Source organism: Macrotis lagotis, chromosome 7, assembly GCF_037893015.1.
Source record: "Macrotis lagotis isolate mMagLag1 chromosome 7, bilby.v1.9.chrom.fasta, whole genome shotgun sequence".
Taxonomy (NCBI): Eukaryota; Metazoa; Chordata; class Mammalia; order Peramelemorphia; family Peramelidae; genus Macrotis; species Macrotis lagotis.
The window spans coordinates 209969017-209992795 of NC_133664.1; the positions used below are offsets into that span (position 1 = coordinate 209969017).

Here is a 23779-nt window from a genome sequence, read left to right on the forward strand (position 1 = left end):
GTTATCCAGCATTCAGTGAATCTTTGAAAGAAATTAAATTTTTGTCAAATACTTGGATTCTTGAATATTTGTGATAATTATCCTATAATTTTAAGAACAATTTCTTATTGTTATTCTATGATATGATGTGATGTTCTTTTCTGTGATATGATTTGATGTGATATTCTGTATCATCTTCCCACTACCAGGTATGATATGAAAGATAGCTTATTGTTTGTCCAGATTGTAAAGAGAAGGAAAATGAAAAACAAAATTATCATGTGACATTCTGAAGATCCTCTTAATTAAACCAGTATTAGAGTTTATATCTCATAGCTTCAGGTTCAGGACTCTTTCCACTATAATGGGAATCATGAATTTATAGAATACAGCTTTTCTTGGTAAGGAGTTTAGACCTTTTGATAGAAATGAATCCACATTTTCTTCCTGCCAAGTATGTTATATAAGGATCTTACATAGTCCAAAATAATTTGTGCTGTCACGATGCATAAGCCTGACAATAATATAACTTATGTCTTCAATAGGGCTGCTCCAGAATGTCAGCACTTAGGGATTTTCACTTCTGGTCTTCCTTGGGTATGTAGTAAGCTCCATCCTCTTGATTAGAGCTACTTTTTCTGTTCTAGAAACATGTCTATGGAACTTTGAAGATCAGCTTCCTATAAATACACTTCCAGATTATCCTTCCATCATTCTCACTCAGAAACCTCTTCTCTAAGTTTCATTGAGTCCATAGTTATCATTCCATTAAGATTCTGATAGCTTGCCCTGAGCCAAGAATTGGACCTAGGTCTCATTCTAGCTCTACTATGTAACTTTGGGCAAGTCAGTTTAAACTTCTCCAAACTTCAGTTTCTTTTAAGAAATGGGAATGGGGGCAGCTAGGTGGCATAGTGGATAAAGCACCGGCCCTGGAGTCAGGAGTACCTGGGTTCAAATACAGTCTCAGACACTTCATAATTACCTAGCTGTGTGGCCTTGGGCAAGCCACTTAACCCCATTTGCCTTGCAAAAAATAAAAAAAAAAGAAATGGGAATGGTACTTCCCTGCTTCCTTACAGATTTTTTATAGGAATTAAAAAATGGGGGTAAAAGTATTTTGTAAACATGTTTCTATTGGGTTAAAATCACACCTTATGTATACAGTTGAGGGCATATTGGAAAAAGAACTTACTTCTTCATTCATACTTTTGTCAGTCTTCAACAAACTCAAGAGTTTCTCTTTGAGAGCACCAAGGATTTCCTGAATCTCAGATTTGAAAATCAAGACAAAGAGAAGGAATGGGTGACTGAAAAGGAGCATTTACTTCGGAAACTGCGCCAATACCAAAAGAAGCAGGAGCAAGCACCACAATATGATAAGGAACAGCGGCAACCACGAGTAGTCAGTTGTCTTCTACCAGCTGAACAAGAGCTTCAACAGAAGCAAGATGAATGTATTCAGGTAACTGCTTTTCCACTCAGTGGAATTAGTCCCCTCTTGTGGAAAATGTGCTGTTTGGGGAGTGTTGAATTGTCTGAGTGCCAGCAAGGAGAGGAATTGGACCTTGATTTTATTGGCAAAGTAAACTCCTAGGGGAGAAGCCTCTCTTGCTCAATGCAGATCTACACCTTCTCTGGAAATCTAGAGCTCTGAAAGTTGAAGTTCCTCAGCCAGTATGTACCAGAGGTGAGACTGAAATCCAAGTCTCCTGAACTTTGAGGCCAGCTTTCCATCTACTGTGCCACACTGCCTCTCAGTGACAGTACCCATAGAAATTGGCAATGGCAGTTCCAATGGGTGAGTGGAGAAATAAAGGAATAAATGAGATCAAGAAAAAGCACTTATTAAGTACTTGCTTTGTGTTAGAAATTCTGCTAAACTGAGGGGAGGACATAGTTCCACTTCTTGGCATCAACCTTAAAGGTTCTATTCCACCTTTTTGATTGATCCTTAATGTTTTCACCTGTATTTAGGGTAAATTTTGGATATTCAGACAGCATTGTAGTAGAGTGGAAAGTAATCTGACCTCAGAGTCAGAAAGGCCTGAGTTCAAATTTCACTTCTGATACCTAATTAGTGATATGACACTTCAGATCACTCACCGTAGATGGAAAGATTGTTTTGTATTAGGACCTAGAGGTCTCCAGATCCCTCACAAATACACCAGGAAAGTTCTAAAAATGCACCACAAGGAACAGTGATAAGCAAAATCAGTGAGAGGCAGCTATCAACTTCTTATATTCCAGGAATGCATGAAAAGGTGACAGAACCCTGCAGAAGCTCTTAGAAAGAGAAGCCAGGAAAGAGGGAAGAAAGAAATGAATCAACACTCAGGTTCCATAGCAAGGGAAAGGACCAGAGCAGTGTCAAGTTAGGGTTCAGGGGACCTATCCCCAGCCTCTGAAAGGAAGAGTGCTCAGTGCAGACCTCTTCCTCCTGACCTAACCTCAGCTTAAAACCAGACTGGGCCAGTGCCCAACTCAGGCTGAGAAGTCACTTGATGCTTTGGGTACCACAGAAAACAAGACCAGACCAGTTCCAGGCAGCCTCCAAGCCCATGCCCAAATCACAGAAACCAGGACCAGGACAGCACCTGGCAAACCATGCAGTTTTTTTAAAAAAGTGTTTAGCTGGGGGCAGCTAAGTGGCGTAGTGGATAAAGCGCCGGCCCTGGAGTCAGGAGTACCTGGGTTCAAATCCGGTCTCAGACACTCAATAATTACCTAGCCGTGTGGCCTTGGGCAAGCCACTTAACCCCGTTTGCCTTGCAAAAAAGAACCTAAAAAAAAGTTTTTAGCTATGTCTTCTGTTTCTTACATTATCATAGGTTTCCCTAATTTCTCCCCCACTCACACACACACACACACACACACACACACACCTGGAGAGCCTTCCCAAGTTAAAAAAATAGTTTTGTTTTATAAGGGGAAAAAAATCAGTGCGATTAATTGAAAATTTTTTTTTAAAAATCCAAAAACTTATGTGATATTGTAACATATGAACTTCTCACCTCCATGAAGGAGTAGGTTAAGAGTATCTTTTAAATAGAAGCTCAAGTGTTGAATTCTCTAAATAAAACTGAGTTTTATATCTGGAAAAAAAATACTATAAGGCTAATTTCCCTAATAAATATTGAGGAAAAAATTTTACTAAAATTCAAGCTAGGAGATTAAAGCAATATTTCATAAACAATCATATACTATGACCAGGTGGGATTTATACCAAGAATGAAAGGCTAATTTCAGTATTAGGAAAATTAAAAGCACAATTAATTATGTCAGTGACAAAAACAACAAAAATCATATAAAAAATAAAAATCTCTGTTCCTGAATTGCTTATAAGTTTTCCCTCTGGAATATTATTGTGGTATATATAGTATAAGAATGATCTAAACTTATCTTTCACCTAACTTCTTTTTTTTTAAAATTAATTTTTTTGTTTTTTAGGTTTTTGCAAGGCAAACAGGGTTAAGTGGCTTGCCCAAGGCCACACGGCTAGGTAATTATTGAGTGTCTGAGACCGGATTTGAACCCAGGTACTCCTGACTCCAGGGCCGGCGCTTTATCCACTGCACCACCTAGCTGCCCCTCACCTAACTTCTTAACAGTTTCCAGTAGATGTTTTTAAGTATAAAATCCTTTCCTAAGTAATATTTGTTCTTGCGTTTATTATATTGTTGAATTAAAAATAATTAAATATCTAAAAAAATTGAAAGTGTCCTGTAAATCAGCAAATGATGGCAGTTTGTATGGGAAGTTGATATAAAACATTGTGTGAATGTTGAAGGCAAAAGTATATTAAGAATTGTAGTTGAGGAATAGACTAGTAACAGCAGTGAGGAATAAGGAATATATCAATTTGATCAACTCCATGAGTCCTGGGAAGAGGAGGAGGAGCTCCAAAAGATATGGTATTCTCAGAGAAAAGTCTGGTAATGTTTAAGTTAGAAGGATTATATGAAATAGTCAATATCACTGGGATGATTGGGGAGAATCGAAGAATTATTGTAAAGAATACAGTGGAAAGGGGCAACTAGGTGGCGCAGTGGATAAAGCACCGGCCCTGGAGTCAGGAGTACCTGGGTTCAAATCCGGTCTCAGACACTCAATAATTACCTAGCCGTGTGGCCTTGGGCAAGCCACTTAACCCCGTTTGCCTTGCAAAAACCTAAAAAAAAACAAAACAAAAAAGAATACAGTGGAAGAGTTGAAAAAAACATTCAGTAAGGTTGTAGTGGACCTGGAGAAGAACAGGACTCATCTGAAAAAGGTTCAGGTGGACATAGAGCAAATCTACTTCTGTTCCCTGTATTCTCACCAACTGCCTTAGAATAGTCACAAGACTTGATGGAAAAATCCAGAGAGAAAAGATTTGGATGATTTAAGATTTAGCTCTAAAGATTTCCAATAGTATTTTTAGATATAGTAAATTATGTTATGGTAGAATTGCAATTTTTATGTATCAAATACATACAGACATACATATACGTGCATATATATATATATATATATATATATATATATATATATAGTACATATATACATACATAGTATATATATATATAGTACAATTTGGCCCTTTACATAGACAATCTATGCAGTATATTTTTATTCATTTTTTGGCATTTTTAAAAGAAGGCAATGAGGAATATTTGATTTAGGAGTTAAATAATTTCTAAGTTCCTTTCCAGTTAATCTCCACAAAAATTGTACTCTAATGTCTGATTGTAATGTGAGAAGTCAGTCTTAGGTTTATGTCAATCTCAAATTTTGAAAAATCTTATCAAAATGAAAAAATTTTAAGATGGATTATATGCATGTAATATCTGAGACCCCAGGGTAAATGAATGTTTTAAGGCCACAAGAATCTTGAAAACTTATCAAGTTTACTCCAGTAGAGGAAACATCTACATTTATGAAATACAAATCATTAAAGTAATGTTTCATGAGCTTTGTCTTGAAATCCATTATATGACTTTCCCAGAACCAACCAATGCTAGCCATTTCATTGTTAAATACATTAAATTTTTCAGAATTTAATCCTTCAAATGGGAAATTTTGTTACCTGAGGTCCCATACCGTATGATTTAATGAACTGGTTTTTATTCTTAAAAATTTTCCTTTCCCTTCTAATTGATAATGCCATCTGCATCAAGAGGAAAAAACTGGAGTCTGAATGCGTACCAAAGTATTTCTGTTCACTTTTTAAAACTTGTTCTATTTTTTTTCTCCTGGTTTTTTCCCTTTAGTTCTGATTTTTCTTTCCCAACATAACTAAAGTGGAAATATGTTTAACATGATTGTAAACCTAAGTCATATTACTTGCTGTCATGGGGAGGGGGAAGAGAGGTAAACAACTATAAAACTCAAAATCTTTAAAAAAATTAATGTTGATCATGAGGGTCCATATTTTTGGGGGAGGGGGTATTATGTTTACTCTTAAACAAGAATATTTTAGTAATGTATAAATAAAATTTGCACAAAAATAAAAATATATAAGGGTGACAAAAATGTTGAAAACTATATATGTAATTGGAAAATAAATAAAATGAAAATTTTTTAAAGTTCTTTCTCATTTTTTCTTCATATTATAAGCAACTGGACATTTATGTGATCTTTTTTCTTTCTGGTTTGTAGACCCTCAAAGAGAAGTTGGTTCAAGAACAAAAGTTGTCTTGCATGTACCAAGAGCAGTGTATTGCTCTGGAGGAGGAGTTGGCCCAAATTCGAGAAGAAGATGATATGAGGCAAAAGATCTTCAAGGTAGGAAAAGTATCTGCTATTTTCAGTGAAATAGATTATGTGACTTACTTTCTCCCAGGTGACATCCTTTGTTCTTTAGAAGTAACTTGGTGATTTTCTCTACAAAGGAGCGTTCTAACAAGATGGGGAAGCGTTTGCAAGAGATGGGGCGTCGGTATGATGCCCTGCAGAATCGTCGTCGGCTAGAAGTGGAAGGTTTTCAGAGAGAAATCAAGACTCTGCGTGATAAACTGAGAGAAGTCGAGCAAATGCTCTATAAGGTAATTACTACCTTGAGATCTAGGAAAGGAGCAGCCAAGTTTGATATCAAAACCAAATATAACCATGAGTACCTAGAGTCCCCTTCCCTCAAAAGTCCAGATGGATTGAAATTTAAATTCAAGGGTATGCCTGAGGGAAATCATCTAATGGCTCATTTGGTAATTTAAGAGGCAACATGGAGTGATGGATAGAGAGCCTGCCAGAATCATCTAAGTTTAAATCCTATCTCTAACACAAACTGACATTGTGACCCTGAGCAAATTATTTAACCTTTCTGGCTCTAGGCAACTCTTTAAGAGAAGTTTCATTTAAGGTGCCATTTTACTTTGGTTAAAGGGAGGTTACTGTTCAAGACATTCCTATACCAAGAAAATCATAGGTCTCCCATTTGAGGTTTGCAGTAGCTTTAATAACTCCTTCCAATCAAGAATAACTTTATAGACATTCATCTTCCACCAGATAGTAGATAAATAGGATTGTCCCCATTTTGTAAATCATTTATTCCTTGCCTGAAAAGATTTTTCCCCAGAAACAACTTAACTTTTTACTTAAGGTTCCTCAAGAACTACCTTAAATTTAAAGCAAATTTAATCAGTAATCTGTATTTACAGAATTTACAGAATGCCTATTGTTTCTACACTATATTAAGCATTATAAGGAGACAGATGCCTGCCCCTTGGATCTTTAGCAACAAAGTTTTTCTTTTCATGAAATAGTTTTTTTATTGACCTCCAATTAAAGAATCCATTCCTGTTCTTTGGGAAAATGAGAAGTCCATTTCCTTTCTACTCAGAGCCATAGCTTCCTTTTTACTTCAGCATAATTAGATTTTTTTAAAGAAATTAATTATAAGGTCTTTCCCCTTCAAAAAAGGGTCAACATGCCTTTGTCTTTGCTCCTGAACTTCTTTTGTCTGGCTCATGTTACAACTGTATTTTTTTCTTAATTCTGTAGGCATCTCTCAGTATTCAACCACATCAAGATCTTGCCATTCTTAATGAGGTTCGTAAGAGCAACAAACGGACTGTTAAGATCCAAGGGGAACTGAAGGACCTCAAGGTCAAATTATATAGTTTAGAGAACGAACTAAGGATATGTTAACATCTGTTTATCTGAGAACAAAAAAAAGAGTTTCAAGAAAAGGGACTTCTAGGTCATTGGTGGAAGTTCCTCTTCTGGCTACATGAAGGAACAAAAGCCCCACTGCAAAGGCTGGTATTAAATTCATGGGTCTAACGAGCTGGTATATCTTTTCCTGAGCCAGTTTGTAATCTGAAAAAGTGACCTGAAGTTTTTTCCTCATTGTTTTCACATTGAAAGCTTTGGAATAAAAGGACTTGAGGAGATAAGTGCCGATCTAACTTAGTGATTATGGAAGAAACTGTTTGCTCTTCCCAAGGATCTGGGGCATCCTCTAAAGTCATATCCTTGCTGGTTAGGAAAAAAAAGCACCAGACTCCAGAATTTTAAGAGAGGATGGGTTTGGCTATTCATTTTTATCCTGAAATAGTAGGGATAGTAGGGAAAAATTCTCAGACTTTGAGTGTCTTCTTGTATTGCTCATGCTTGTCAACAGACAGTGAGTATTACAACTTAAAGTCCTCAGGCAAATTTCAGAAGGGGCTTTGTATTGATTTTTTTTTTTAATTGCAAAAGTACATTCACTTTTAGGTTTCATTCTACCAATCATGTTTCCCTGATTTGTACATTTAAGATTAAAATTTTTTTTAAATAAAAAATAAAGTTGAAGTCTGATGAGTTTCTAGAATTTCTCATTAAAACCATCTTACTTTTTTGTCACCGGCTCACTTTTTTATCCGTTTGGTCTATTGTCTGTTGAATGAGTGTGAACAGTTCTTAAATGACTCTCTAAAGTACCCCACAAAGACAAATTGCTTCCATTTTTTCCTAGATACACTCTGTAGTATGTTCATTTTTCTTTAGTATTATTCAGTTTATCCATGATAGTAAAAAACGGATTTCCCAGTTTTCCATAGATATGTCTTAGGAAAAGATGAGATTGAGCTGTGAGTAACAGATGTGATTTTTTTTTTTTTGAGTAAACCAGAAGTTAATGGAGCTAGGTTGTCATTGTAGGAGATATGATCATAACACAGAAAAAGAAGTTTCAGACTTTGTCAGGGTTTTGACTATTGGCGTAGGCCAGAGTACTAGTTTGTATTTGTGTATTTTTTTCAATCATAGTCTTAACCTTTTAAGAGATGTTCATGTGGGCTGCTGATTTTTTTATCTGAGCAGCATATAGATTCATGAAAAATGATATTAGACTTAAAATAAGCCTGTGTGCTTCATCTTTCTGCTGTCACTTAACTCTTCCACTTCTCTAAACAAAATTTTTTTGTATTATTAGCAGTCCTCCTCAATACATTTCAGTGCATTCACACATACACACACACACATCTAAAATTGTAAGTTTTTGTTAGCTTTTGTTTTGTAAAAAAATAAATTTAGCAAGAAAGTAACCAAAATTATTTTGTTTTTCTCTCCCTGGAAACTTTTTCTTTTTGTGTGTTTTTAGAAATGTTTTATTGTTGCTCTTTTATTTTTTATATCTCCTACTACCCACTAACTTCTTCCTTGTAACAAATAAGTATAGTCAAGTAAAACAGTTCAACTTTTGGATGTGTTTCAATGTCTATTGTTCTGCACTTTTAGTCTGTAACCTATCTGCCAAAGAGGTAGAAGGTATGTTTCATTGTCAGTCCTTTGAAGTCACAATTGATCACTGCATTAATTAGAGTTAGGAAGTCTTTCAGAGTTTTTCTTTCCACTGTTGTGCAGATTATTCTCTTGATATGTGTCATTTCACTGTGCGTTAGTTCAAACAAGGCTTCCTGAGTCTGATTCTTTCATTTTCTTTCATTGTTTATAGCATAATCATATTCCTTTACATTGTGTACTCTATTTGTTCAACCCTTCCTGTTTTCCTTGCTTTTGAGTTGTTTACAACAACAAAAATTTTTGCTACAGTTGATATGAAACTGCTCTGTTCAAAGTTACCAGTAAAACTTATGGTTTTTACTGTTTTTACTGTTTTTAACAGAAAAGGGTGTTATATTTTCTCAAAAACTTTTTCAGCATCTACTGATAAAAAAAATCATGTGATTTTTATTGTTATTATTTTTACCATGATCAGTTTTCTATGTATTAAACCAGTCTGTATTCTTGTTATATATCCAAAGTGGATAGTTTTGGGGGTTTTTAAAAACATGATATTGTATCTTCAGTGCTGACAATTTTTATTGAATATATTTGTATCCATATTCAGTAGATCATATTAGTTTCTTTTCTTTTTCTGCTTTCTCTTTTCTTATAGGTATCTTATAGAATTGTTTGCTGTTTAATTGGTATTTTTTTTAATGTGCTCTTTTTAAGTGTTTTTCAGTTTTGTACCTTATTCATTAAACTATTCATTCTTATAATGTTGATGGGGTTTTGCAATATAAATTTCCCCCTATGAATTACTTTGGCTGCTTCCTCAAAATTTTCTTAGGTAGTCTCATTGTAATTTTTTTGTTTGTTTTTTTTTGTTTTAGGTTTTTGCAAGGCAAATGGGGTTTAAGTGGCTCGCCCAAGGCCACACAGCTAGGTAATTATTAAGTGTCTGAGACCGGATTTGAACCCAGATACTCCTGACTCCAAGACCGGTGCTTTATCCACTACGCCCTCATTGTAATTTTAAAAATGAAATTGTCTCCTTTGAAATTTTGTTCTTTGATCCACAAGTTGACTGGGATTAAATTATAATTAGTTTTTATCCTTTAAAGGTTCTTTGTGGAATAGAATTTTTATTGCATTGTTAACATTATGTGTTAATATTTTTTTTGCATTTATTTGTGAAATGTGTATACCCTAATAGAAAGCCAATTTTTGTAAAGGTGCCAGGCATAAATTTAAAGATATAGTTTGGGGGAGGCTAGGTGACGTAGTGGATAGAGCACTGGCCCTGGTGTACCTGAGTTCAAATCCAGCCTCAGACACTTAATAATTACCTAGCTGTGTGGCCTTGGGCGAGCCACTTAACCCCATTGCCTTGCAAATAAAAAAACAAAAACAAATAAAAGTATAGTTTGTCCTTTCTATTCCCATTTGGTAATAACTAGAGATCTATCATCTAATATTTTGAAATTTATATTCAGAACTTCTTTTTGCTTAAGTCTTAAGGAGGTGTACATTGAAGGCCACTGTTACAGTTCTACTGGCTATTTCAGCCAGCATATTAATAAATTTTAAATATTTAGATACTGTCATTCAGTGTGTATATATTATATTCATATGAATTCATTCTTTATAAAAAATGATTATCTGATCCTTGGAAAATCATGAGATCTTCAAGTGAAATAGCAAGAGAGAAAGAAGTGCACACTAAACAGAATCTTTGGGGAATATTTATAGTTAGTGGGTGTGATCTAGATACAGATTCCCCCAGAGAAGACTGAGAAGAAATGATCAGACAGGTAAGTGAACCCAGGAGACAGCAATAGCACTAAATGCCAGAGAGGTAGAAACATCCAGAAAAAGAAAGTAGTGTCATGCTCCAGAGAAGTAAAATAGGCTGAGGAGTGAGAAAAGACCATTAGACTTGGCAATGAAGAAATTGATGGTGACTTTGGAGATTTTAGTTTCAGTTGAATATTAAGGTCAGTAGACATATTTCAGAGATTTTAAGAGAGAGAGAGAGAGTAATAAGTGGAGTTACTGAGTAAACATCTTTTTTTTTAATTATATAAATATTTGTTTTCCAATTATATACAATAATAGTTTCATTCTATCATTTTTGGTAAGGTTTTGAAATTTTATACTTTTCCCCCTCCCCCCACAGAAGGCAATCTGATAATCTTAACATTGTTGCCATGCTATGCATTGATCAAAATTGAATGTGTTAAGAGAAAAAAACATATCCTTGAGCAAAGAATAAAATATTAGATATAGAAAAATTATGTAGTACATAAGACAACTTTTTTTTAAATTGAAGGTAGTAATCTTTGGTCTTCGTTTAAAAGCCACAGTTCTTTCTCTAGATACAGATGTTCTCCATTGCAGATAACCTAAAATTGTCCCTGATTGTTGCACTGATGAAAGGAGCAAGTCCATCAAGATTGATCATCACCCCCATGTTGTTGTTAGGGTATACATTATTCTTCTGGTTCTGCTTTCATTCAGCATCAGTTCACGCAAGTCTTTCCAGGCTTCTCTGAAATCCCATCCCTCCTGGTTTCTATTAGAACAGTAGTGTTCCATAAGATACATATACCACAATTTATTCACCCATTGCCCAATTGATGATCCATCCCCTCTATTTCCAGTTCTTTGCCACCACAAACAGAGCTGTTATGAATATTTTTGTACAAGTAATGGTGAACATCTTTTCCAAGAAATGTAGTTGAGGAGAGAGAAAACAGCAATAATTAGCAGAAATTAGTTGTTTTGTTTTTAAAGAAAGGCACTGTCTTGTTTGCAGGCCCAAGCAAAGGACCTAGTAGACAGATATTGAAAATTTGGAGTGAGTAGTATATTGGGCAATCTACTTAAGAACTAGGAGGAGAAGGGGGATCAAGTTTATCTATGGACTTGGTAAAGAGAAGGAATACCTCTTCTCCAGAAAAGGGAGTGATGAAGAAAATAAGTGGGTAGCTATCTCAGAGGGTATGGGATGAGAAGAGGGCCTCTTAGTGAATAGTCTCAATGTTTTCAAAGAAATATTAGGAAAATTTTTCAGGGGAAAGGGTTGGGGATGATGTGCTATGGAAGATATGAGAGAAAATTAAAGTTTCATGCGGTCTTTGTGGTGAGTGGGATCAAGAATCACTTAGGGAAGAATAGAAGGATTTCCTCACCACAATGAGGACCACATTGAGATTAATGTAAAATTGTAGTGGCCTTTCTTGTAGCTTTGCTCAACTGCATTTGAGAGAATATAGTAGATGGTGAGAGTGAGTCAGGATTAGAGTTGAGCAAGGCATGATTGGCAAAAGGACAAGGAAACAAGGGTTTCAAAAGTAAAAGTTATTGTAGAATAGGGTTAATAAGGGATAGAAAGGAAGTGTATTGGTTTGGGAAGGTACTGATAATTAGATGGATTAGATGTTATGGTAAAGACAATAGTAAGAGGTAAACGAGATTGAGAAGTGGGATGATATAGGGGATAGTTTTTTGGAGATGAAAAGATGTAAGGATCACTTGTGTATGCCAAAGGATTTGCTTTAGCAGGAGGAAGGACCACTTCATGTGAGATGGGTAAAGGCACAGAAAATAGCAGAAAACATCTGGGTGATACGAGCTGAAAAGGAGGGAAAAGTTGCATGTGTATACACACACATATAACCCACAGATATGTCTTATTTATACAATCAAATACAAATATGTATATTTACATATACATATAAATGTATAGTGGATGAAGAGGAAAGTTTTGTATGCTATACAAATATGTATATATTACATTTATACACATATATACACACATCTTTTCCCTTATATAAGGTATATGTAGCTAGGTGACTTTGCAGTAAGATTAGGAATAAAGTCCATTATAACCATTATTATTTCATATAGTTCTAAAAAATGATAGCTCTACCATAAAGAAAAAAGAGGAAATAAGCTTACGCAAAGAGTAAACAAAACTAAAAATTTTTGCAGATGTTATCATAATCTATTTATAGAGAACCTGAGATAATCATGTAGAAGCTAATTGAAACAATAACTTCAGCAAAGTAATAGGATATACAATAAAATGACAAATGCATTTTTCTGGACCATCAAAACTCAGGATAAGAGAAGAATTTGATTCAAAATGTAATGAGGGTCTGGTTCATGCACAGATCATCTTACTCTGCTAAATGGAGAACATTAGGGAGATCATTTCAGGAAGAATTGTGAAGATGTGTAAATGAAGTTCTCTAGAGGGATTAGAGCATGGTGTAAACATTCAATAATTATTCCAGCTAAGCCAACCATATGGTGATGGAGAACTCTGTGATTCCAAAGCAATTAAAAAGTCCTGTCAAAGGACTCATTTCTAAAATATACAGAGAACTGAGTCATAATTTTTAAAAAAACCAAGCCATTCGCCAATTGACAAATGGTCAAAGGATATGCAAAGGCAATTTACAGATGAGATCTCACACCACTTCACACCTCTCAGACTGACCAATATGACCAGAAAGGACAATGATCAATGTTGGAAGGGATGTGGGAAATCTGAGATGCTATTACACTGTTAGTGGAGTTGTGAACTCATCCAACCTTTCTGGAGAGAAATTTGGAACTACACCCAAAGGGCAACAAAAATGTGCATATCCTTTGATCCAGCAATACCATTACTGGGTTTATACCCTGAAGAGATGATGAAAAAGGGTAAAAACATCACTTGTACAAAAATATTCATAGCAGCTCTGTGGTGGCAAAGAATTGGAAATCAAGTAAATGTCCTTCGATTGGGGAATGGCTTAGCAAACTGTGGTATATGTATGTCATGGAACACTATTGTTCTATTAGAAACCAGGAGGGACAGGAATTCAGGGAAGCCTGGAGGGATTTGCATGAAATGATGCTAAGTGAGATGAGCAGAACCAGAAAAACACTGTACACTCTAACAGCAACATGGGGGCTATGATCAGCCTTGATGGACTTGCTCATTACATCAGTGCAACAATCAGGGACAATTTTGGGCTGTCTGCAATGGAGAATATCAACTGTATCCAAATAAAGGACCATGGAGTTTGAACAAAGTTCAAGGACTTATTCCCTTTAATTTAGGAAAAAAAATCTTATTTTCTGATCTTGTTATCTCTTATACTTTTTGTTTCTCCCTTAAGGATGTGATTTCTTTCTCTTCACACTCAATTTGGATCAATGTACAACATGGAAACAAAAGTAAAGACTGACACATTGCTTTCTGTGGGGTGGGGCTGGGGAGAGGGAAGTAAGATTAAGGGAAAAAATTGTAAAACTCAAAATAAATAAAATTTTAATAAAACAAACAGTCCTGTCAAATTCAGCTACTTCCTCTTCTTATGCTGTAAATTCTAAGATGCATAGTTTAACAATTTCTTTTGGAAAATTACACATGATACAATTGACCAGGTGAAACACCTTCAAATATGAAGGGAAGGAAATTCAAAACCAAAACTATTTTGTACCTACCAGAAACCACAGAAAGGCATGGAATAATGTGATTTCAAGAGCAAAGGGATTTATAATACAACCCAAGGGGACATAATCTTGCAAGCATGCGCTTACTCTTCAGTGAGAAAAAGTGAGCATGCATAAAGTGAAGTATTACTACAGAGAAAATAGAATTGTACAAGCTGTTTGCTTTTCAAAAACCCCAAACAAAAAATAAATACGAGGAAAACACATACAGAAACCAAGAACAGCAACAGAAAAAGAAAATGGACACCATTAAGAGAATTATTTTACTCCAAAAAAAGAACACAAGGAGATGGGTGAAAGTGGAAGCCAACTGGAAGAGAAGATTGTGAGAAACAGACCTGAAATATCTTGGAGTAAACCTACCACTTCCTGTCTACAGATGAATAAAAGAGGATGGTGAGGAAGAATATAGAGGCAAATGGATGGATGATGGGAAGGAAAAATATAGAGACAAATGGGTGATTTACTCTAATCAAGTCAAAAGTTGACCTTAAAAGGGAAATGTCATCTGTAGTCTCAGAAAGAAAGACCTGTGGGAGAATGAGTGAGGATATTAAAGAAAAAGATGGAAATTAGAAAAGAGGCAGAGCCATGATGATGGAATCGAGAAGCACTGAGCTGAGTGTTCCCAAATCCCCTCCATACAACTGAAATAGCTTCAATTGAATTCTGGAGTGGCAGAACCTACAAAAGTTAAGATGAAACCATTTTCCAGCTCAAGACAACTTAGAAAGTGGGCTTACAACATGGTGGTGGGCCTTTGGGCAGTACAGGTCATGTTGGTGGTAGCAGCTTTGGGGGTCAGACAATCTCACAAAGAGATTGCAGTAGAGCCTCTCCTAGTATTGGGTTTAGGACTCTGTTGCATTGCTTATTTATGAAATTCCAGATTATAGTCCTGGGGCCAAAAGGACTGATTGCACTTGTGGCCATGGGGAGCAGAGGTCCAGATTGCAATTCCAGGATGGAGAAAAGTACTTATGGTTATTCATAAGGGAGTACCTTGATCTCAATTCCAAGAAAGAGGTTATTACTAGCAATTTCTGGTTGCAGGAGAGTGGGGAGCTTGGTTACAGTTTAGGGCCAGGATAAAGACCAGACCAAAGACTAAAACAGCAGCCACCCCTATCCTTAGAACTTCCATATGGAAGACCCAAAACTGATAAATTCCCAGAGCTAACTCAGAAAATAGCATTGAGAAAAGCCTGAAGATTCATTACAGTCTCCCCTCCACCCTGGGAGCACAGAACAACTTAACATAAAGTTAAAAGTAAAGAAATAGACTGGAAAAACAATCAACAAGAAAAAAAGAACCTGACCATAATTCTACCATAGTCACTGGTAATAGGAAAGATCAAGATACAAACTTGAAAGAAAACATTTAGATATGCTAGATGCAAAACCTCAAAGAAGAATGTGTATTGTTTTCAGCCCCAGAAAGAATTCCTGATAGAACCCAAAAAGAATTTTTTAAATCACATAAGAGAGGTAAAGGAAAAATTGGCAAAATAAATGAGAATGTTGCAAGAAAGTTATGAAAAGAGAGTCAACATCTTGGTAAAAGAGGCACTAAAAATTATTAGAGAAAATACCTTAAAAAACAGAATTGTGGGGGTGGCTAGATGTTGCAGTGGATAGAGCACTGGCCCTGGAGTCAGGAGCACCTGAGTTCAAATCCAGTCTCAGACACTTCATAATTACCTAGCTGTGTGGCCTTGGGCAAGCCACTTAATCCCATTTGCCTTGCAAAAAAAAAAACCTAAAAAAAAAAGAATTGAAAACAATTCATAAGATTTGCTTTTTAAAATTTCTGAGTTCCAAATTTCTTTTTATACCCCACTCCTTGACAAGGCAAGCAATTTGAAGGGGATTATGTTATGCAGAATATTTCTATATTGACCATGTTGCAAAAGAAAACAGAAACAATAAAAATCTTGAATAGTAAAGAAAATTTTAAAAGTTAAAAAACAAAAATAGAATTGGCCAAATGAAAAAAAATGTACAAAAACTCACTGAAGAAAATAAATACTTCAAAAATTGAACTTGAACAAATGGAGACTAATGACTTCATGAAGCTAATATCTTTAAGAAATAGTCAAAATCAAAAGAATGAAAAAATGGAAGAAAATGTGAAATATCTAATTGGGAAAGCACCAGTCCTGGAAAATAGATTAAGGAGAGAAAATTTAAAAATTATTGAACTGAGGGCTATTCCCTTTAGAAAAAAAAAAACATATCTTATTGTCTGATCTTGTTATCTCTTATGCTTTTTGTTTCTTCCTTAAGGATATGATTTCTCTCTCTTCACACTCAATTTGGATCAATGTACAACAAAGTAAAGGCAAATTGCTTTCTGTTGGGGGGAGGGAAGTAAGATTGGGGGAAAAATTGTAAAATCAAAATAAATAAATAAAATCTTTAACAAGGGGGAAAAAGAATTATTGAACTGGGGGGCTGCTAGGTGGCACAGTGAATTGAGAACCGGCGCTGGAGTCAGGAGTACCTGAGTTCAAATCCGGCCTCAGATACTTAATAATTACCTAGCTGTGTGGCCTTGGGCAAGCTGCTTAACCCCATTGCCTTGCAAAAATCTAAAACAAAACAAAACAAAAAAAAAGAATTATTGAACTACCTAAAAGATAGGATCAAAAAAGGAGAGCAGACTTTTTTTTTAACAACTCATTTAGGAAAACTGTCTTGATATTCTAGAACCAGAGGATAAAATGGAAAGTGAAAGAATCCACCAATCACTTCCTAAAAGAGGTCCCAAAATGAAAACTATCAGGAATATTATATAGCCAAAATTCAGAGCTCCCAAGTCAAGAAGGAAAAATTGCAAGCATACATAAAGAAACAATTCAAATATTATGGAGCTAATAAAACAAGATTTATCAAATTCTACATTAAAAGATCTGAGGGCTTTGAATATGATATTCCAAAAGGCAAAGGAACTAGGATTATAACCAAGAATCACTTACTCAGCAAAACTGAATCTAACCTATTTTTTGGGGGGGGAATGGACATTTAGTAAAATAAAGGACTTTCAAAAAAAATTTTTCTTTGCAAGCCAATGGGATTAAGTGATTTACCCAAGGTAACACAGTTAAGTAATTATTAAGTGTCTGAGGTCAGATTTGAACTCAGGTCCTCCTGACTCCAGGCTCTATCCACTGTGCCATCTAGCCACCCCCCATCTCATAAGCTTTTAATCTTTATTCTTCCATGAACTTGTCCTTTTTTCTTTTCTTTTTTTTCCCCCACAAGGCAGTGGGGTTAAGCGGCTTGCCCAAGGCCACACAGCTAGGTAATTATTAAGTGTCTGAGACCAGATTTGAACCCAGGCACTCCTGACTCCAGGGCCGGTGCTTTATCCACTGTGCCACCTAGCTGCCCTTTTGACTTTCAAATTTAAGACTCAAGAATCATAAAAATGTAAAGTAAAAAGAAATTATAAGGAATTCAATAAGATTAAACTATTTACATTCCTACATGGGGAGATGGAACTTGCAACTCTTAAGAACTTTATCATTATTAAGGCAATTACAAGCAGTGTGGTAGACAGAGAGCATGGGATGATATCTAAAGAGGGATGACTGTGATGGGAAATCTAAAGAAAATAAAATTAAGGGGTTAAAAAAGAGGAATGCATTGAGAAAAGGGAGAGGTAGAATAGGGTAAATTATATAAAGAGGCATGAAAAAAGCTTTTACAGTGAGGGAAAGATGGGGAAGGAGGGTTGCAGACATTGCTTGAACCTTACTCTTATCAGACTTGGTTCAAAGAAGCAATAGCATACACACTCAGATGAGTTTAGAAATCCATCTTACCCTACAGGGAAGTAGAGGGAAGGGGATGAGAATTGGGGGAGGTGGTGATCAGAAGCAAAACACTTGAGAAGGGGCAGGGTGAAAGGAGAGAGAAGGATAGACAGGATATATAAATTGGAGAGATATGCACAATCATAACTATGGAAAATTTTACAGCAAGTTTCACCCATTGTCTTCATTTCTCAAATATGCAGAGGACCGAGTCAAATTTATATGAATATAAGACAATTGATAAATGGTCAAAGGATACAAACAAGTAATTTTCTGATGAAGAGATCAAAACTAATGAAAAAAATTATCTAAATCACTATTGATTAGAGAGTTTCAAATTAAAACAACTCTTTGAGTTATCACCTCACAGCCTATAGTTTGGTTTATATGACAGAAAATGTAAATGACAAATGTTGAAGGGGATGTGAGGAAATTGGGACACTTAAATGCTATTGGTGGTGTGCTGATTCAGCCATTCTAGAGAATAATTTGGAACTCAAAGAACTATAAAACCTTACATACTCTATTTGTTCCAGCAATACTACTAGTGATCTGTGTCCCAAAGAGATTTTTAAAAAAAGGAAAAGGGAAAGGACCCAAATGTACAAAAATATATAGCGGCTCTTTTTGTGGTCCTTAAGAATTATAATTTGAGGGGATGTCTATCACTTGGGAAATGGCTGAACAAGTTGTGGTATATGATTGTAATGAAATACTATTATGCTATATGAAATGAGAAGCAGGATGCTTTCAGAAAAACCTGAAAAGACATATGAATTGATGCAAAGTGAGCAGAACTAGGAGAAAGAAGCATGTTGAGAGGGTATAAGGAAGTTTGACTTTGTTTAAGTAGAAGAATTGAATATGGAAATTTTGTGACTTGATTTAAAAGTCAATGTAAAGAAAAAAGTTTAAAGAGCTATCAATCAGTCAACTGATAAGCTGTAGATTCTTTCTGGGCTTGTAGAATCCAGATTTGAACAGAAATAAGATGAGTTCATAAGTGTGATAATTGGGGTAATTTGAACCTAACATCAAATTTCAGCATTTTCAGTCTCTGACAGAACTGACTGAAAATAATGAACCCCATAATATGGAATGCTTGGAATAAATTAGTATTTATGTAAAATGAAATACAGTATTAAAATTATAAATTGAAGTTCTGTGTAATATCATTTGGAATATAGTTCCAGGTATAGTTGAATTCATTTTAGTCCCATTTTAAGTTAAATGTCTCTCCTAATTTGATATTTAAGATAATTCAGAATTTGTTAAACTATTTGACATTAAGTATCAATTCTTTTAAACAACTTTTTACATTTACTTGGATATATAGAGTATGTGCTGAAAGATGAAAAATTATTTCAAGATCAGCTATGTTATGTTTTCAGCCCTGCTAATTCTGTTTTATAATGTTTTGTAACTACCATTTAGGGAACTGAATATTTCCACTTCTGCCTAAAGTAAGAGGAAATTGCATCTACAACTATTTGTTAGCCCTTTTGAAAGTGTAGGTTATTGGATGTTATTGTCCTGATGTTGAAACCAAAATTGGTAATTGATTACTATGTGGAGACAAGGAGTAAGGAGTGTCAAAGAGTATATATAGCTCACAGCAGAGTAGCTGTGTGGCAGGCAAGAGCAACAGGCCCAGTCCCTTCTCTGGGATCTCTGTCGATTCCCCTTATTTTGTAAACTTTTCAGGTTCCACCTATATGGGTGGGCAGGGTCATCAGCCCTTGGAAACTCTGGTGAAACTTGCTGTTTGGGGTAAAATCTTTTGGAACTGAACTGATTTTGTTTTAATATTTGAATTCAGGTATAGTTGTCTGATAGATCATTAAGTCAGCAATCCACCATTCTAGAAAAATGCCACAAGCTAATCAGAGGGAATGTGATCCTGAATAGGTGGAGGTCTGTGTCTGGTAAAAACTGAAAGGTTATCTTGACCTTAGCATAGGGTAGATCCCTTCTGGCTCTATTTCCCTATTGTGCTCCTTTCTCATTTGCTTATTCTGGAGTCTAGCTATGAAGTGGAATTATTACTGCGTGATTGATTGTCAACTGTGACTCTTACCTGAAACAAAACAGAGCTAAGGATGTTTAATTCTACTATATATATTTTGCATCATCAAGGACTTGTTTGATGTTATAATCATGACCCAACTTTTTCTCTTTACAGCAAATTTTCACAATCAGAGAAAGTAGTAAATAAAAGACAGGAATGCATACATACCCTGATGCCATTCCCAAAAATAGTGCTATATGGATTGGGAAACTATCCCAAGGTATATGTTGGTCATACTGATTTTACCATTGGCTGACTCCAATCCAGGGTCATAGAGCACTGTTTTTATTATCTATGCTTCCCTGCATTGCTATTCTTTCCCAGGATTCCCACCTAGGTGGGGATTTTCCTCCTTTCTATCCTCATACTCACCTACTCCTAATCATATTTCTCTTAGTCCTTTTTTAGCACCTTCTTGTGAGATGGCTACAGGCCGTCTAGTAGTTGGACCTGGACAATTCTGGAAGTTAGCACTCCCTGGAAGCTGCCTTAGCCAATTTCAGATGCATCCCAACTCCTCAAATGGGACCCACTAGGCAGAGACAGTTCTATACCCCTCCAAATGAATTTGGGTCTAAACTATTTGGAGGGAAATCACAAGGAGGAAATTCTCAACAGAAAACAGATAACTTGTACTTGTCTCTATACTGATTTTCTGCTTACAAAAGCTATACTATATTTTTGGAATGTTTCTGGAAAAATTTGTTGTTTTGTGCCTCAACTTGAGCTGATAGTGTGGAGATGGGACTTCCCTTTTTCATGTACTCTGCATTCTGTAAATATTTCCCATATATTATGTCTAAGTTGTCATGTCCCAGATGCAGACCAGAACCATCTGGCCCACTGAAGTACATAATGTTGGATGACAATGTTGTTCAAATAATGAACTACCTATATTCAGTATATACCTATGAATATACTGGAATAATGAACTACCTATCTTTGACTATTTCTGATGTGATTTCTTAAACCACATTTGTGCAGAAGGCATCCTTCCCTAAACCCTTCTTAGTCTGTCCTCTTGTTTGACTTTCCCCTTAAAAGTTTTTCCCTATTTCTACTCCCTTCCTAGTTCTTGGAATTCAACCTACTTGAAGAAGTTTAATATATTTCTCTGTCCTCCATAACTCTGGGTCATTAAGTCTGTAAATTCATCACTCTGCTCAAGCTAAAACTAAATTTCAATTAGCTGAAGCATAATAAATTCTACTTTAGCTCTTCATTTTAACTCTGTGTATATCTCTTTAATTGTTTTTCCTGTAAGCAACATATAATTGGGAGTTCTGGAACTTGACTATAATATTCCTTGGGGTTGTTTTTTTTGGATCTCTTTCTTGGGGAGATTAGTGGATTCTCTCCATTTCTATTTTGCCCTCTGCTTCTAGGATATCAGGGCAATTTTCCTGTAATAATTCTTTGAAAATGATGTCAAGGCTCTTTTCTTGGTCATGACTTTCAAGTATTCCAATAATTTTTAAATTATCTTTCCTAAATCTGTTTTCCATATCTGTTGTTTTTTCAGTGCAATGTTTCACATTTTCTTCTAATTTTTCATTCTTTTGGTTTTGAAGTATTGAGTCCTGATTTCTTGTAAAATCAGCAATCTCCCTGAGTTCTTTGTCTGAAGGATTTGTTTTCCTCAGAGAGTTTTCTTATCTCCTTTTCCGTCTGGCCAATTCTGCTTTTTAAAGCATTCTTCTCCTCAATAACTTTTTGAACTGTTTTATCCATTTGACCTAAGCTGGTTTTTAGCATGCTATTTTCTTCAGCATTATTTTGGATCTCCTTGACTAAGCTGCTGACTTCATTTTCATGTTTTTCCTGCATCTCTTTCATTTCTTTTCCCAATTTTTCCTCTATCTCCCTCACTTGATTTTCAAAGTCTTTTTTGAGCTCTGTCATAGCCTGAGCCCAATTTCTGTTTTTCTTGGAGTCTTTAGATGCAGGAGCTTGTACCTCCTCATCTTCATATTGAATGTTTTGATCCTTCTTGGGATCATAGGCAAAATATTTCTCAATGGTGTTCGTCTTTTTTCTCTCTGCTTACTCATTTCCCCAGACTGTGCCTGGTTTGGGGGTGCTTCCTGAGCTTCTGAGTATTAGTGGGATACCCCCAAAAGGATCTCCTGGTCTGTGAATGACCACAAGCACACCCCTCTGCCCAGGAGCTGAGGTGGGGGGGGGGCCTGCTGTTCTATGAGGGGGGCCCTAGACTGCAATCAGGATCTGAATGTGTTCAGAGCCCCAGAGTCCTGCTCCAGGGACAGAGGACAGAGCTAGGCAGTCTTTCTTCATTCCCCTCCCTATGCTCAGCGGGCTCATTCCCTGGGGCTCCTGCTTACCAGCTCCACCTGCTTCTGGTTCGTGGATCTGGGCTGCCCTGGCCATGCTGCTTGCTGTGTGCCCTGAGGCCTGGGCTTTAAGTGGTCACTTAAGTGGTCACTCTGGCAGAGGTTCCCCCCCCCCCCGCTGTTCCCCCAAATTGTGCCTGGTGCTCCCCGGAGTATAGATCAGGAAACTGCCCCCACTGCTGTGAGTCTGGCTCCCAGCACCCTGGGGCTGCCTCTGGGAGGCTGAAGTTCCTTTGCTCTGGTGGGCCACCCCTCCAACCCCATGGAGCCGAGCCTTTCCACTTTTTTCCAGGTTACCTTGGGTTGGAGAATTGCCTCACTGGATCCCTCTATGGGTTCTGTCTCTCGAAAATGTAGTTAGAGTCCTTAGCTTATAAGTTTTGCTCCAGAGCAACTTAGAGATGGTTCTCTCTTGTCACCATCTTGGCTCCGCCCCAGCAACATATAATTGAATTTAGATTTTTAAATCTATTCTGCTCTTTGTTTCTATTTTATGAATTGATTCATCCCATTCCAGCACTACCAACCCTTTATCTCTGCTTCTGTATCAGTTCTTCCTTTCACACTTGATTTGTATGAAATATTTGCCCCTTTTTATCTCATCTTACCCTATTTAATTTTCTAAAATCCTCCCATCAAACTCAACTCAGCTGAAGCCTTTCTTCCAAACTATCCAAGTCATGATGACAGCTATAAGAATACTGAAAACATTTTTGCATTTAAGAAGTAAATAGTTTGACCTTATTGAATATCTTATAATCAGTCTTTATTGTTTATTTATTTAGTTCTGGATTATGCTTAACTTAAGAAGCTGCTAGGTCTTATGTGATCCTGACTGTAGCTCTTCAGTATTTAAATTGTGTTTTTTTTCCTTGTTGCTTGCAATATTTTCTCCTTAACCTGGGAGCTTTGAAACTTGGTTATCATATCCCTGTAAGTTTTCTTCCTAGGATCTCTTTCATGTGATGATTAATGGATTTTTTTTCCTAGAACTTCAGGGCAATTTTCTTTAATCATTCCTGTAATATTTTTTGTTTGATTTTAACCTTCAGGTAGTCCAACAGTCCTTATATTGTCTCTTCTTGATTTGTTCTTCAGATCAGTTGTTCTTCTGAAGAGATGTTTCACTTTCTCTATTTTTTTCATTTCTTTGATTTTGTTTTATTATTCTTAGTGTCTTACAACATTTTTTGCTTCCACTTGCCCAATTCTAATTTTCAAGGAATTATTTTCTTAAGTTTTTGACTCTCTTTTTCCAGTTGATTGATTTCCTTTTTACAATTTTCTTGAATTACTCTTATTTTTTCTCTAGTTTTTCTTCAATCTCTCTTATTTGTTTTTTTAAGTCCTTTTAAAGTTCT

At 35.9% G+C, this 23779-nt stretch overlaps 1 protein-coding gene across 3 annotated transcripts in view; it reads left to right on the top strand.

The window, feature by feature from the left end:
• CCDC77 (coiled-coil domain containing 77) overlaps positions 1 to 10122 on the top strand; it is a 28925-nt gene extending 18803 nt beyond the window's left edge. For all 3 annotated transcript variants that reach the window (XM_074194694.1, XM_074194695.1, XM_074194693.1), the window contains exons 9-12: positions 1198 to 1444; positions 5620 to 5745; positions 5853 to 6005; positions 6961 to 10122. In XM_074194694.1, coding sequence (XP_074050795.1) covers positions 1198 to 1444; positions 5620 to 5745; positions 5853 to 6005; positions 6961 to 7107 — 673 coding nt within the window. In that variant the 3' untranslated portion in view covers positions 7108 to 10122. The remainder of the gene's footprint in view (positions 1 to 1197; positions 1445 to 5619; positions 5746 to 5852; positions 6006 to 6960) is intronic.
• Positions 10123 to 23779: the final 13657 nt, after the last annotated feature.